The sequence below is a fragment of the Pseudophryne corroboree genome, chromosome 12 (assembly GCF_028390025.1).
Source record: "Pseudophryne corroboree isolate aPseCor3 chromosome 12, aPseCor3.hap2, whole genome shotgun sequence".
Lineage (NCBI taxonomy): Eukaryota > Metazoa > Chordata > Amphibia > Anura > Myobatrachidae > Pseudophryne > Pseudophryne corroboree.
The window spans coordinates 53,534,814-53,547,917 of NC_086455.1; the positions used below are offsets into that span (position 1 = coordinate 53,534,814).

A 13,104-nucleotide genomic window follows, 5' to 3' on the forward strand; every position below is an offset into this window, starting at 1 on the left:
CTGTACCTTAATGGAACCCAATTTAAGGCCCATAGTCACTCCTGCTTGCAGGAAATGCAGAAATCGACCTAGTTGAAATTCCTCTGTTGGGGCCCTTTCGGCCTCACACCATGCAACATATTTTCGCCATATGCGGTGATAATGAGTTGCTGTAAGCTCTTTCCTGGCTTTAGAAAGCGTAGGAATGACTTCCTCCGGAATGCCCCTTTCCTTCAGGATCCGGCGTTCAACCGCCATGCCGACAAACGCAGCCGTGGTAAGTCTTGGAACAGACAGGGCCCCTGCTGCCGCAGGTCCTGTCTGAGTGGCAGAGGCCATGGGTCCTCTGATATAAATTCTTGAAGTTCTGGGTACCAAGCTCTTCTTGGCCATCCACGAGTATCGTTCTTACTCCTCGCCTTCTTATTATTCTCAGTACCTTTGGTATGAGAGGCAGAGGGGAGAACACATAAACCGACTGGTACACCCACGGTGTTACCAGAGCGTCCATAGATATCGCCTGAGGGTCCCTTGACCCGGTGCAATATCTTTTATAGCTTTTTGTTGAGGCGGGACGCCATCATGTCCACCTGTGGCCTTTCCCAATGGTGTACAATCCTATTGGAAGACTTCTGGAGGAAGTCCCCATTCTCCCGGGTGGAGGTCGTGTCTGTTGAGAAGATCTGCTTCCCAGTTGTCCACTCCGGGAATGAACACTGCTGACAGTGCTAACACATGATTTTCCGCCTATCGGAGAATCCTTGTGGCTTCTGCCATCGCCATCCTGCTTCTTGTGCCGCCCTGTTGGTTTACATGGGCGACTGCCGTGATGTTGTCTGATTGGATCAGTACCGGCTGGTTTTGAAGCAGAGGCCTTGCCGGCCTCAGGGCATTGTAAATGGCCCTCAGGTCCAGAATATTTATGTGTAGGGAAATAACCTGACTTGACCAAAGTCCCTGGAAATTTCTTCCCTGTGTGACTGCCTCCCAGCCTCAAAGGCTGGAATCCATGGTCACTAGGACCTAGTCCTGTATGCCGAACCTGCGGCCCTCTTGAAGATGGGCACTCTGCAGCCACCACAGTAGAGATACCCTGGTCCTTGGAGACAGGGTTATCAGCCTATGCATCGGAAGATGCGATCCGGACCACTTGTCCAACAGGTCCCTCTGAAAAGTTCTTGTATGGAACCTGCCTAATGGGATTGCTTCGTAGGAAGCTACCATTTTTCCCAGGACTCGCGTGCAATGATGCACCGCTACCTATTTTGGCTTCAGGAGGTCTCTGACTAGAGATGACAACTCCTTGGCTTTCTCCTCCGGGAGAAACACTATTTCTGGTTTATGTCCAGAACCATCCCCAGGAACAGTAGACGTGTCATAGGAACCAGCTGTGACTTTGGACTGTTTAGAATCCAACCATGCTGTTGTAGCACTTTCCAAAATAGTGCTACCCCGACTACCAACTGCTCCTTGGACCTCACCCTTCTAACGAGATTGTCCAAGTACGGGATAATTACAACTCCCTTTTTTTGAAGGAGTATCAACATTTCGGCCATTACCTTGATAAAACACCCTCGGTGCCATGTACAGTCCAAACGGCAGTGTCTGGACTTGGTAATGGTAATCCTGTACCACAAATCTGAGGTACTCCTGGCGAGGATGGTAAATGGGGACATGCAGGTAAGCATCCTTGATGTCCCAGGATACCATGTAATCCCCCTCGTCCAGGCTTGGAATAACCGCCCTGAGCGATTCCATCTTGAACTTGAATTTTTGTGTTCAGGGATTTTAAATATAAAATGGGTCACACCGAACCATGCGGTTTCGGTACCCCAACCCGTGTGGAATAGTAACCCCGTCCTTGTTGAAGTAGGGGCACCTTGAGTATTACCTGCTGGGAATACCGCTTATTAATTGCCTCTAGCACAGCCTCCCTGCCTGAGGGAGTTGTCAGCAAGGCATATTTTAGGAAACGGCTGGGGGGAGACATCTCGAATTCCAGCTTGTACCCCTGAAATACTACTTGAAAGAAACAGGGATCCACCTGTGAGCGAGCCCACTAATTTCTGAAATTTTTGAGACGGCCCCCCACCGTACCTGGCTACACCTGTGGAGCACCCGCGTCATGGTGTGGCCTCACAGGAGGCGGGGGAAGAATCTTGATTCTGGGAACAGGCTGACTGGTGCAGCTTTTTTCCCTCTATCCTTGTCTCTGTACAGAAAGGAAGCGCCATTTGTTTCTGAAGCCGAAAGGACTGTACCTTTGTCTGTGAGGAAACCTGAGGTAAAATTATTTCTTCCCAGCAGTTGCTGTGGATACGAGGTCCCAGAGACCATCCCCAAATAATTCCTCACCCTTATAAGGCTCTCTATGCGCTTTTTAAGTCAGCATCACCTGTCCAGTGACAGGTCTCTAATACCCTCCTGACAGAATGGACATTACATTTATTTTGGATGCCAGCCGGCAAAATATCCCTCTGTGCATCCCCCATATATAAGACGACGTCTTTAATATGTTTTTATGTTTGCCAACTAGTATCCCTGTTTGACAGGGTCACCGACCACGCTGCAGCAGCACTATCTGCAGGTCTCAGTCTAGTACCTGAGTGTGTAAATACAGACTTCAGGATAGCCTCCTGTTTTTTATCAACAGGTACCTATTAAAGTGGCCGTATCCTAAGACGGCAGTGCCACCTTTTTTGACAAAAACGTGTGAGCGCCTTATCCACCCTAGGGGATATCTCCCAGCGTAACTTATCCACCTGGCGGGAAAGGGTACGCCATCAGTAACTTTTTATAAATTACCAGTTTCTTAACGGGGGAACCCACGCTTTCACACACTTCATTTATTCATCTGATGGGGGAACAAAACACTGCCTGTTTTTTCTCCCCAAACCTAAAACCCATTTTTAGAGGTGCTTGGGTTAAAGTCAGAAATGTATAACACATTTTTTATTGCCGGGATCACGTCACGGATGTTCCTAGTGGATTGTGTATATGTCTCCACCTTGTCGACACTGGAGTCAGACTCCGTGTCGACATCTGTGTCTGCCATCTGAGAGAGCGGGCGTTTTTGAGCCCCTGATGGCCTTTGAGACGCCTGGGCAGGCGCGGGCTGCGAAGCCGGCTGTCCCACAGCTGTTACGTCATCCACCCTTTTATGTAAGGAGTTGACACTGTCGGTTAATACCTTTCACCTATCCATCCACTCTGGTGTCGGCCCCACAGGGGGCGACATCACATATATCGGCCTCTGTTCTGTCACCATATAAGCCTCCTCATTCAACATGTCGACACAGCCGTACCGACACACCGCAGACACACAGGGAATGCTCTAAACGAGGACAGGACCCACAAAAGCCCTTTGGGGGGACAGAGTAAGAGTATGCCAGCACACACCAGAGCGCTATATATATATATATATATATACAGGGACTAACTGAGTTATGTCCCTAATAGCTGCTTTTTATATAATATACTGTATATACTGCCAATTTTAATGCCCCCCCTCTCTTTTCCCTCTTACTGTACTGTAGAATTGCAGGGAAGAGCCAGGGAGCTTCCTTCCAGCCGAGCTGTGAGGGAAAAATGGCGCCAGTGTGCTGAGGAGATAGGCTCCGCCCCTTTTTCGCGGCCTATTCTCCCGTTTTTTATGGAATTCTGGCAGGGGTATTTACCTCATATATAGCCCCTGGGGCCATATATTGAGGTATTTTAGCCAGCCAAGGTGTTTTTATTGCTGCCTCAGGGCGCCCCCCCCAGCGCCCTGCACCCTCAGTGACCGGAGTGTGAAGTGTGTGAGAGGAGCAATGGCGCACAGCTGCAGTGCTGTGCGCTACCTTGGTGAAGACAGTCTTCATGCCGCCGATTTTCCGGACCATCTTCTTGCTTCTGGCTCTGTAAGGGGGACGGCGGCGCGGCTCCGGGACCGAACATCAAGGCTGGGCCTGCGGTCGATCCCTCTGGAGCTAATGGTGTCCAGTAGCCTAAGAAGCCCAATCCGGCTGCAAGCAGGCGAGTTCGCTTCTTCTCCCCTTAGTCCCTCGCTGCAGTGAGCCTGTTGCCAGCAGGTCTCACTGAAAATAACAAATTCTAAGACTATAACTTTCTAAGAGCTCAGGAGAGCCCCTAGTGTGCATCCAACCTCGGCCGGGCACGAAATCTAACTGAGGCTTGGAGGAGGGTCATGGTGGGAGGAGCCAGTGCACACCAGGTAGTCTAAGATCTTTCTAGAGTGCCCAGCCTCCTTCGGAGCCCGCTATTCCCCATGGTCCTTACGGAGTTCCCAGCATCCACTAGGACGTTAGAGAAATTAAATTTTCGATAGTTTATAGATTACTAGCTATATGCTGGTGGAATTCATTTGTTTTTCCCTGTGGCTGCCACTAGGTGGTGCCTGATAGAGCAATTCAATTGTTTCAGGCACCCATTAATAATCAAGCTAGTCACTCCCAAATAGAAGAGGGTTAGCCGTGTATAGCAGCTAAACCAGTCTAAAGTCCTACTCTGTGTGCCCAAACCACAGACTTTTCAGATTTTTTCCTCGCCACCACAGGAGGCCTGTTAGAAGAAAATGTATCCACTTGCGTCCGAATGGAGCAACAATTGAATCACTCCATCGTGCACCATCTAGTGGCAGTTTGAAACATTTGACTTTCCACATTAGACCATGTATGCCATATACTAGGAATTTGTCTTGCTTTCTCTATCGTCCTAGTGGATGCTGGGGTTCCTGAAAGGACCATGGGGAATAGCGGCTCCGCAGGAGACAGGGCACAAAAGTAAAGCTTTTCCGATCAGGTGGTGTGCACTGGCTCCTCCCCCTATGACCCTCCTCCAGACTCCAGTTAGATTTTTGTGCCCGGCCGAGAAGGGTGCAATTCTAGGTGGCTCTCCTAAAGAGCTGCTTAGAGAAAGTTTAGCTTAGGTTTTTTATTTTACAGTGAGTCCTGCTGGCAACAGGATCACTGCAACGAGGGACTGAGGGGAGAAGAAGTGAACTCACCTGCGTGCAGGATGGATTGGCTTCTTGGCTACTGGACATTAGCTCCAGAGGGACGATCACAGGTACAGCCTGGATGGTCACCGGAGCCGCGCCGCCGGCCCCCTTGCAGATGCTGAAGTTAGAAGAGGTCCAGAATCGGCGGCTGAAGACTCTGACAGTCTTCTAAAGGTAGCGCACAGCACTGCAGCTGTGCGCCATTTTCCTCTCAGCACACTTCACACGCTGTCACTGAGGGTGCAGGGCGCTGGGGGGGGGGGCGCCCTGGGAGGCAAATGTAAACCTATATACTGGCTAAAAATACCTCACATATAGCCCCCAGAGGCTATATGGAGATATTTAACCCCTGCCAAACTTCACTAAAGAGCGGGAGACGAGCCCGCCGGAAAAGGGGCGGGGCCTATCTCCTCAGCACACAGCGCCATTTTTTCTCTCACAGAAAGGCTGGAGAGAAGGCTCCCAGGCTCTCCCCTGCACTGCACTACAGAAACAGGGTTTAAACAGAGAGGGGGGCACTAATTGGCGATATAAATATATATATATATATATATATATATAAAGATGCTATTAGGGAGAAACACTTATATAAGGTTGTCCCTATGTAATTATAGCGTTTTTTGGTGTGTGCTGGCAAACTCTCCCTCTGTCTCTCCAAAGGGCTAGTGGGGTCCTGTCCTCTGTCAGAGCATTCCAGGTGTGTGTGCTGTGTGTCGGTACGTGTGTGTCGACATGTATGAGGACGATGTTGGAGGAGGCGGAGAAATTGCCTGTAATGGTGATGTCACTCTCTAGGGAGTCGACACCGGAATGGATGGCTTATTTAGGGAATTACGTGAAAATGTCAACACGCTGCAAGGTCGGTTGACGACATGAGACGGCCGACAAACAATTAGTACCGGTCCAGGCGTCTCAGAAACACCGTCAGGGGTTTTTAAAAAAACGCCCATTTACCTCAGTCGGTCGACACAGACACAGACACGGACACTGAATCCAGTGTCGACGGTGAATAAACAAACGTATTCCTCATTAGGGCCACACGTTAAGGGCAATGAAGGAGGTGTTACATATTTCTGATACTACAAGTACCACAAAAAAGGGTATTATGTGGGAGTGAAAAAACTACCTGTAGTTTTTCCTGAATCAGATAAAATAAAATGAAGTGTGTGATGATGCGTGGGTTTACCCCGATAGCAAATATTGGCGTTATACCCTTTCCCGCCAGAAGTTAGGGCGCGTTGGGAAACACCCCTTAGGGTGGATAAGGCGCTCACACGCTTATCAAGTGGCGTTACCGTCTCCAGATACGGCCGCCCTCAAGGAGCCAGCTGATAGGCAGCTGGAAAAATATCCTAAAAAGTATATACACACATACGGTGGTTATACTGCGACCAGCGATCGCCATCAGCCTGGAGATGCAGTGCTGGGTTGGCTTGGTCGAATTCCCTGACTAAAAATATTTTATTGATATAGAGCATTTAATAGGATGCATTCTATATATATGTATGCGAGATGCACAGAGGGATATTTGCACTCTGGCATCAAGATAAGTGCGTTGTCCATATCTCCCAGAAGATGTCATGGACACGACAGTGGTCAGGTGATACAGATCCCATACGGCACATGGAAGTATTGCCGTATAAAGGGAAGGAGTTATTTGGGGTCGGTCCATCGGACCTGGGGGCCACGGCTACAGCTGGGAAATCCAACCTTTTTACCCCAAGTTACATCTCAGCAGAAAAAGACACTGTCTTTTCAGCCTCAATCCTTCCGTTTCCCATGTGGGCAAGCGGGCAAAAGGCCAGTCATATCTGCCCAGACATAGAGGAAAGGGAAGTAGACTGCAGCAGGCAGCCCCTTCCCAGGAAAAGAAGCCCTCCACCGCGTCTGCCAAGTCCTCAGCGTGACGCTGGGGCCGTGCAAGCGGACTCAGGTGAGGTGGGGGGGTAGTCTCAAGAGTCTCAGCGCGCAGTGGGATCACTCGCAAGTTGACCCCTAGATCGTACAAGTATTATCCCAGGGGTACAGATTGGAGAGTCGAGACATTTTTTCCTCGCAGGTTCCTGAAGCCTGCTTTACCAACGGCTCCCTCCGACAGGGAGGCAGTATTGGGAAAAAATTCACAAGCTGTATTTCCAGCAGGTGATAATCAAAGTACCCCTCCTACAACAAGGAAAAGGGTATTAGTCTTCCACACTATATTGTGGTACTGAAGCCAGACGGCTTGGTGAGACATAGTCTAAATCTGAAATCTTTGAACACTTACATAAAAAGGTTCAAATCAAGATGGAGTCACTCAGAGCAGTGATAGAGAACCGGAAAAAAGGGGACTATATGGTGTCCCTGGACATCAAGGATTACCTCCATGTCCAAATTTGCCCTTCTCAACAAGGGTACCTCTGGTTCGTGATACAGAACTGTCAATATCAGTTTCAGACGCTGCCGTTGAATTATCCACGGCACCCCGGGCCTTTACCAAGGTAATGGCCGAAAAGATGATTCTTAAAAGAAGAAAGGCATCTAAATTATCCCTTACTTGGACGATATCCTGAAAGGGGCAAGTTTCCAGAGAACAGTTGGAGGTCGGAAAAGAACTATCTAAAGTAGTTCTACGACAGCACGAGTGGATTCTAAATATTCCAAAAATCGCAGCTGTTTTCCGATGATACGTCTGCTGTTCCTAGGAATGATTCTGGGCATAGTCCAGAAAGAGGTATTTCTCCTGGAGGGGAAAGCCAGGGAGTTATCCGACCTAGTCAGAAACCTCCTAAAACCAGGCCAAGTATCAGTGCATCAATGCACAGGAGTCCTGGGAAAAATGGTGGCTTCTTACGAAGCGATTCCATTCGGCAGATCTCACGCAATAACTTTTCAGGGGGATTTGCGGGACGAATGGTCCGGATCGCATCTTCAGATGCATCAGCGGATAACCCTGTCTCCAAGGACAAGGGTGTCTCTTCTGTGGGGGCTGCAGAGTGCTCATCTTCTAGAGGGCAGCACATTCAGCATTCAGGACTGTGTTCTGGTGACCACGGATGCCAGCCTGAGAGGCTGGGGAACAGTCACACAAGGAAGAAATTTCCAAGGAAGTGTGGTCAAGTCTGGAGATTTCTCTCCACATGAATATACTGGAGCTAAGGGCAATTTACGATGCTCTGAGCCTAGGAAGACCTCTGCTTCAAAGTCAACCGGTGCTGATCCAGTAGGACATCATCATGGCAGTCGCCCACGTAAACAGACGGGGCGGCACAAGAAGCAGGAGGGCAATGACAGCAAGGATTCTTCGCTGGGCGAAAAATCATGTGATAACACTGTCAGCAGTGTTCATTCCGGGAGTGGACAACTAGGAAGATTTCCTCAGCATGAATGAATTCCACCCGGAAAAGTGGGAACTTCATCTGGAAGTTTCCACATGTTTGTAAACCGTTGGGAAAGACCAAAGGTGGTTATGATGGCGTCCCACATGAAGCGCCAGGTCTAGAGACCCTCAGGCAATAGCTGGGACGCTCTGGTAACACCGTGGGTGTACCAGTCGGTGTATGTGTTCCCTCCTCTGCCTTTCATACCCAGTGTATGGAGAATGATAGGAAGGAGAGGAGTAAGAACTATACTCGTGGCTCCGGTTTGGCCAAGAAGAACTTGGTACCCGGAACTTCAAGAGATACTAGAAAGGATCTTGATTCAGCAAGAATCATGTCTGTTCCATGACTTACCGCAGCCGCGTTGACGGGTGAACGCCGGATCCTAAGGGAAAAAGGCATTCCGGAAGAGGTCATCCCTACCCTGGTCAGAGCCAGGAAGGAGGTGACCGCACAACATTATCACTGCTTAGGTGAAAATGTGTTCCATGGTGTGAGGCCAGGAAGGCTCCACGGAAGAATTTCAACTAGGTTAATTCCTACATTTCCTGCAAACAGGAGTGTATATGGGTCTCAAATTGGGGTCCATTAAGGTTCAAATTTCGACCGGTCGATTTTCTTCCAGAAAGAAATTGGCTTCAGTTCCTGAAGTCCAGAAGTTGTTAAGGGAGTACTGCATATACAACCCCCTTTTTTGATGTCTCCAGTGGCACTGGGCGATCTCAACGTAGTTTGGGATTCCTAAAATCACATTGGTTTTAACAACTCAAATCTGTGGATTTGATATATCTCACATGGAAAGCGACCATGCTGTTGGTCCTGACCTCGGCCAGGCGAGTGTCAGAATTGGCGGCTTTATCTCACAAAGCCATATCTGATTGTCCATTCGGACAGAGCAAAGCTGTGGACTCGTCCCCAGTTTCTCCCTAAGGTGGTGTCAGCGTTTCACCTGAACCAGCTTATTGTGGTACCTGCGGCTACTAGGGACTTGGAGGACTCCAAGTTGCTGGATGTTGTCAGGGCCCTGAAAATATATGTTTCCAGGACGGCTGGAGTCAGAAAATCTGACTTGCTGTTTATCCTGTATGCACCCAACAAGCTGGGTGCTCCTGCTTCTAAGCAGACTATTGCTCGTTGGATTTGTAGTACAATTCAGCTTGCACATTCTGTGGCAGGCTTGCCACAGCAAAAAAAAAAAAAAAAAAAAAAAAAATATGTAAATGCCCATTCCACAAGGAAGGTGGGCTCATCTTGGGCGGCTGCCCGAGGGGTCTCGGCATTACAACTCTGCCGAGCAGCTACGTGGTCGGGGGAGAACACGTTTGTAAAATTCTACAAATTTGATACCCTGGCAAAAAGAGGACCTGGAGTTCTCTCATTCGGTGCTGCAGAGTCATCCGCACTCTCCCGCCCGTTTGGGAGCTTTGGTATAATCCCCATGGTCCTTTCAGGAACCCCAGCATCCACTAGGACGATAGAGAAAATAAGAATTTACTTACCGATAATTCTATTTCTCGGAGTCCGTAGTGGATGCTGGGCGCCCATCCCAAGTGCGGATTATTCTGCAATACTTGTACATAGTTATTGTTACAAAAATCGGGTTATTGTTGTAGGAAGCCGTCTTTCAGAGGCTCCTTTTGTTATCATACTGTTAACTGGGTTTAGATCGCAAGTTGTACGGTGTGATTGGTGTGGCTGGTATGAGTCTTACCCGGGATTCAAAATTCCTCCCTTATTGTGTACGCTCGTCCGGGCACAGTACCTAACTGGAGTCTGGAGGAGGGTCATAGGGGGAGGAGCCAGTGCACACCACCTGATCGGAAAAGCTTTACTTTTGTGCCCTGTCTCCTGCGGAGCCGCTATTCCCCATGGTCCTTTCAGGAACCCCAGCATCCACTACGGACTCCGAGAAATAGAATTATCGGTAAGTAAATTCTTATTTTTATATATGTTTATGAAGAGCAGAAGCTATTGAAAATGCATAAATAAAAAGCATCTTGCTAGTAAGCTATAAGCCACTGCCAACTAAACTGAGTTGCAATTATAACACTATGAACCTATAGCAACAATCATACGTTTGGTATTTATAGCTGGGATTTGTTTTTGTTTTGTATAAGAGGGTATCACATGCGCATATAGGAGTCCATAAGGATTTTTCTTTCAATTACACTATTATCTTATGGGTGGGAGGCACAAGATATACACAGTCGGGATCCCGGCACTCAGCAAACAGGCGCCGGGATACCGACAACAATTCTCCCTCTTGGGGTGTCGACGACACCCCTGGAGGGAGCATAAATAGCGTGGCGCGCATAGCATGCCACCGTGCCCACAGCGTGGTGTGCGCAGCGTGACTGCAATGGGCTATTTTGCGCTCACCCCACTGCCAGCATTCTGGCAGTCGGAATCCCGGCGCTGGTATGCTGGGCGCAGGGATCCCAACAGCCGGCCAGTCGTACCACACCCTTATGGGTAACTGTTGTATAGTAATGCAATAAGCCCTGATTTTACATACAGAATGTGCACACGAGGGTACAATTCTTTCTAAATAGCTGTAACTCACTGATGTGCTCAAAGCTCCAGCTTACAATCATACACATTAATGACAACGTATGTGACGGCTGCATTTATGTACAGTGTGTAAAGCATGCACTCTATAAGAGGTGTGCATTAACTACAGCTCCAACTGCATCACTTACCAAGAACTGTTCCTGCCTGCCATTTTGTAGCTTCTCTTCTGGCCTGGAAAGAAATAAATACATTAAAAACAGATCTGACCGCACACTCCATGTAATATTCATTTGAAAAGTCAAAAATTGCCTTTGTGCTTTTCATGCACTTTGGTGGTAATTCAGAGTTGATCGCAGCAGCAGCACATTTGTTAGCAGTTGGGCAATACCATGTGCACTGCAGGGGAGGCAGATATAACATGTGCAGAGAGTTAGATTTGGTGGGTTATTTTGTGTTTCTGTGCAGGGTAAATATTGGCTGCTTTATTTTTACACAGCAATTTAGATTTCAGTTTGAACACACCACACCCAAATCTCTCTCTCTCTCTGCACATGTTATATCTGCCTCCCCTGCAGTGCACATGGTTTTGCCCAACGGCTAACAAATTTGCTGCTGTGATCAACTCTGAATTAGGCCCTATATGCGAGTTTCTATAGCTAAACAGTACTCTGTTCTGTTGAATTAGTGGAATAATAAAGTTTTCACATACAACACATGCTACACTCATTCATTGCAACATTAAAGAATAATTCCACATATATGATGAGAACTGAGAAGGAAGCTCCATTCCCCTTTTACTTCCATACAGTACTTGTATTGTGAGGGGACCCTCACCCAGCAACTCCACCTCAAAGTTGCTGGGGTCCATGACTATGTAAAGCCTGCATGGCGTAGGGCTCAATTTGCGAGGAGCCTACAAGCAAAGTCAAATACTGGCATTAATCGCCTGTTATCATTATGCCCCTTCAGTCCATTGGTGTTCAAATTCCCAATACCAATAGATTTTGTGTTAGGATCACTGAATCTGTAGCCTGAAATGAGGAGATAACTGAACCAGGTGGCAAGACACTTTTGCACATTTGGATAAGTACTGTATACATTTTTATTTTATAAGTTTTTTTAATTATTATACTTGTATATTTTGCATGTATTATGGACATTATACTATATGGACCTTTGCCCCCTGTAGATAAATCCTATCAACCACTGCTCTAAAAACTTTCCTGGACCTGTGGAACGCATTTCCTATATCGAACACAGAACTTCCGGTTTAGTGACGTACTTCCAGGTAAAAGGAACGCAAATTATGAACTTCCGGAAGGAATGGAACGCACTTCTGGCTTCCGGGAAAACGGCGTATGCGCAAAGCGCACAGGACACCGGTCAGCGGCAAAGCACAAACAGGTGTGCTGGCATCATTCCGGAGTATATTATAGTATAGTATCCCTGAAAATAAAAAAATCTAACAAAATTCTTTATTTAGAGAAACTCTGGAGAGCTCCTCTGTAATGCACCCTTTCTGCTCTGGGCACAAAATCTAACTGAGGTCTGGAGGAGGGGCATAGAGGGAAGAGCCAGTGCACACCCATACTAATATAGTGCCCATGTCTCCTGCGGAGCCGGTCTATACCACATGGTCCTTACGGAGTCCCCAGCATCCTCTAGGACGTAAGAGAAAATAAGATTTTACTCACCGGTAAATCTATTTCTCGTAGTCCGTAGTGGATGCTGGGACTCCGTAAGGACCATGGGGAATAGCGGCTCCGCAGGAGACTGGGCACAACTAAAGAAAGCTTTATGACTACCTGGTGTGCACTGGCTCCTCCCACTATGACCCTCCTCCAGACCTCAGTTAGGATACTGTGCCCGGAAGAGCTGACACAATTAGGAAGGATTTTGAATCCCGGGTAAGACTCATACCAGCTACACCAATCACACCGTACAACTCGTGATACTATACCCAGTTAACAGTATGAAAACACTGAGCCTCTCAACAGATGGCTCAACAATAACCCTTTTGTTAACAATAACTATATACAAGTATTGCAGACAATCCGCACTTGGGATGGGCGCCCAGCATCCACTACGGACTACGAGAAATAGATTTACCGGTGAGTAAAATCTTATTTTCTCTAACGTCCTAGTGGATGCTGGGAACTCCGAAAGGACCATGGGGATTATACCAAAGCTCCCAAACGGGCGGGAGAGTGCGGATGACTCTGCAGCACCGAATGAGAGAACTCCAGGTCCTCCTCA

The 13,104-nt window shown here is 48.0% G+C and overlaps 1 protein-coding gene across 5 annotated transcripts in view; it reads right to left on the reverse strand.

The window, feature by feature from the left end:
* The window catches only part of CCDC9B (coiled-coil domain containing 9B), a 324,503-nt gene that overhangs the window by 257,737 nt on the left and 53,662 nt on the right, over positions 1 to 13,104 (reverse strand). For all 5 annotated transcript variants that reach the window (XM_063947519.1, XM_063947517.1, XM_063947518.1 and 2 more), the window contains one exon: positions 11,037 to 11,079. In XM_063947519.1, the coding sequence (XP_063803589.1) occupies positions 11,037 to 11,059 (23 nt within the window). In that variant the 5' untranslated portion in view covers positions 11,060 to 11,079. The remainder of the gene's footprint in view (positions 1 to 11,036; positions 11,080 to 13,104) is intronic.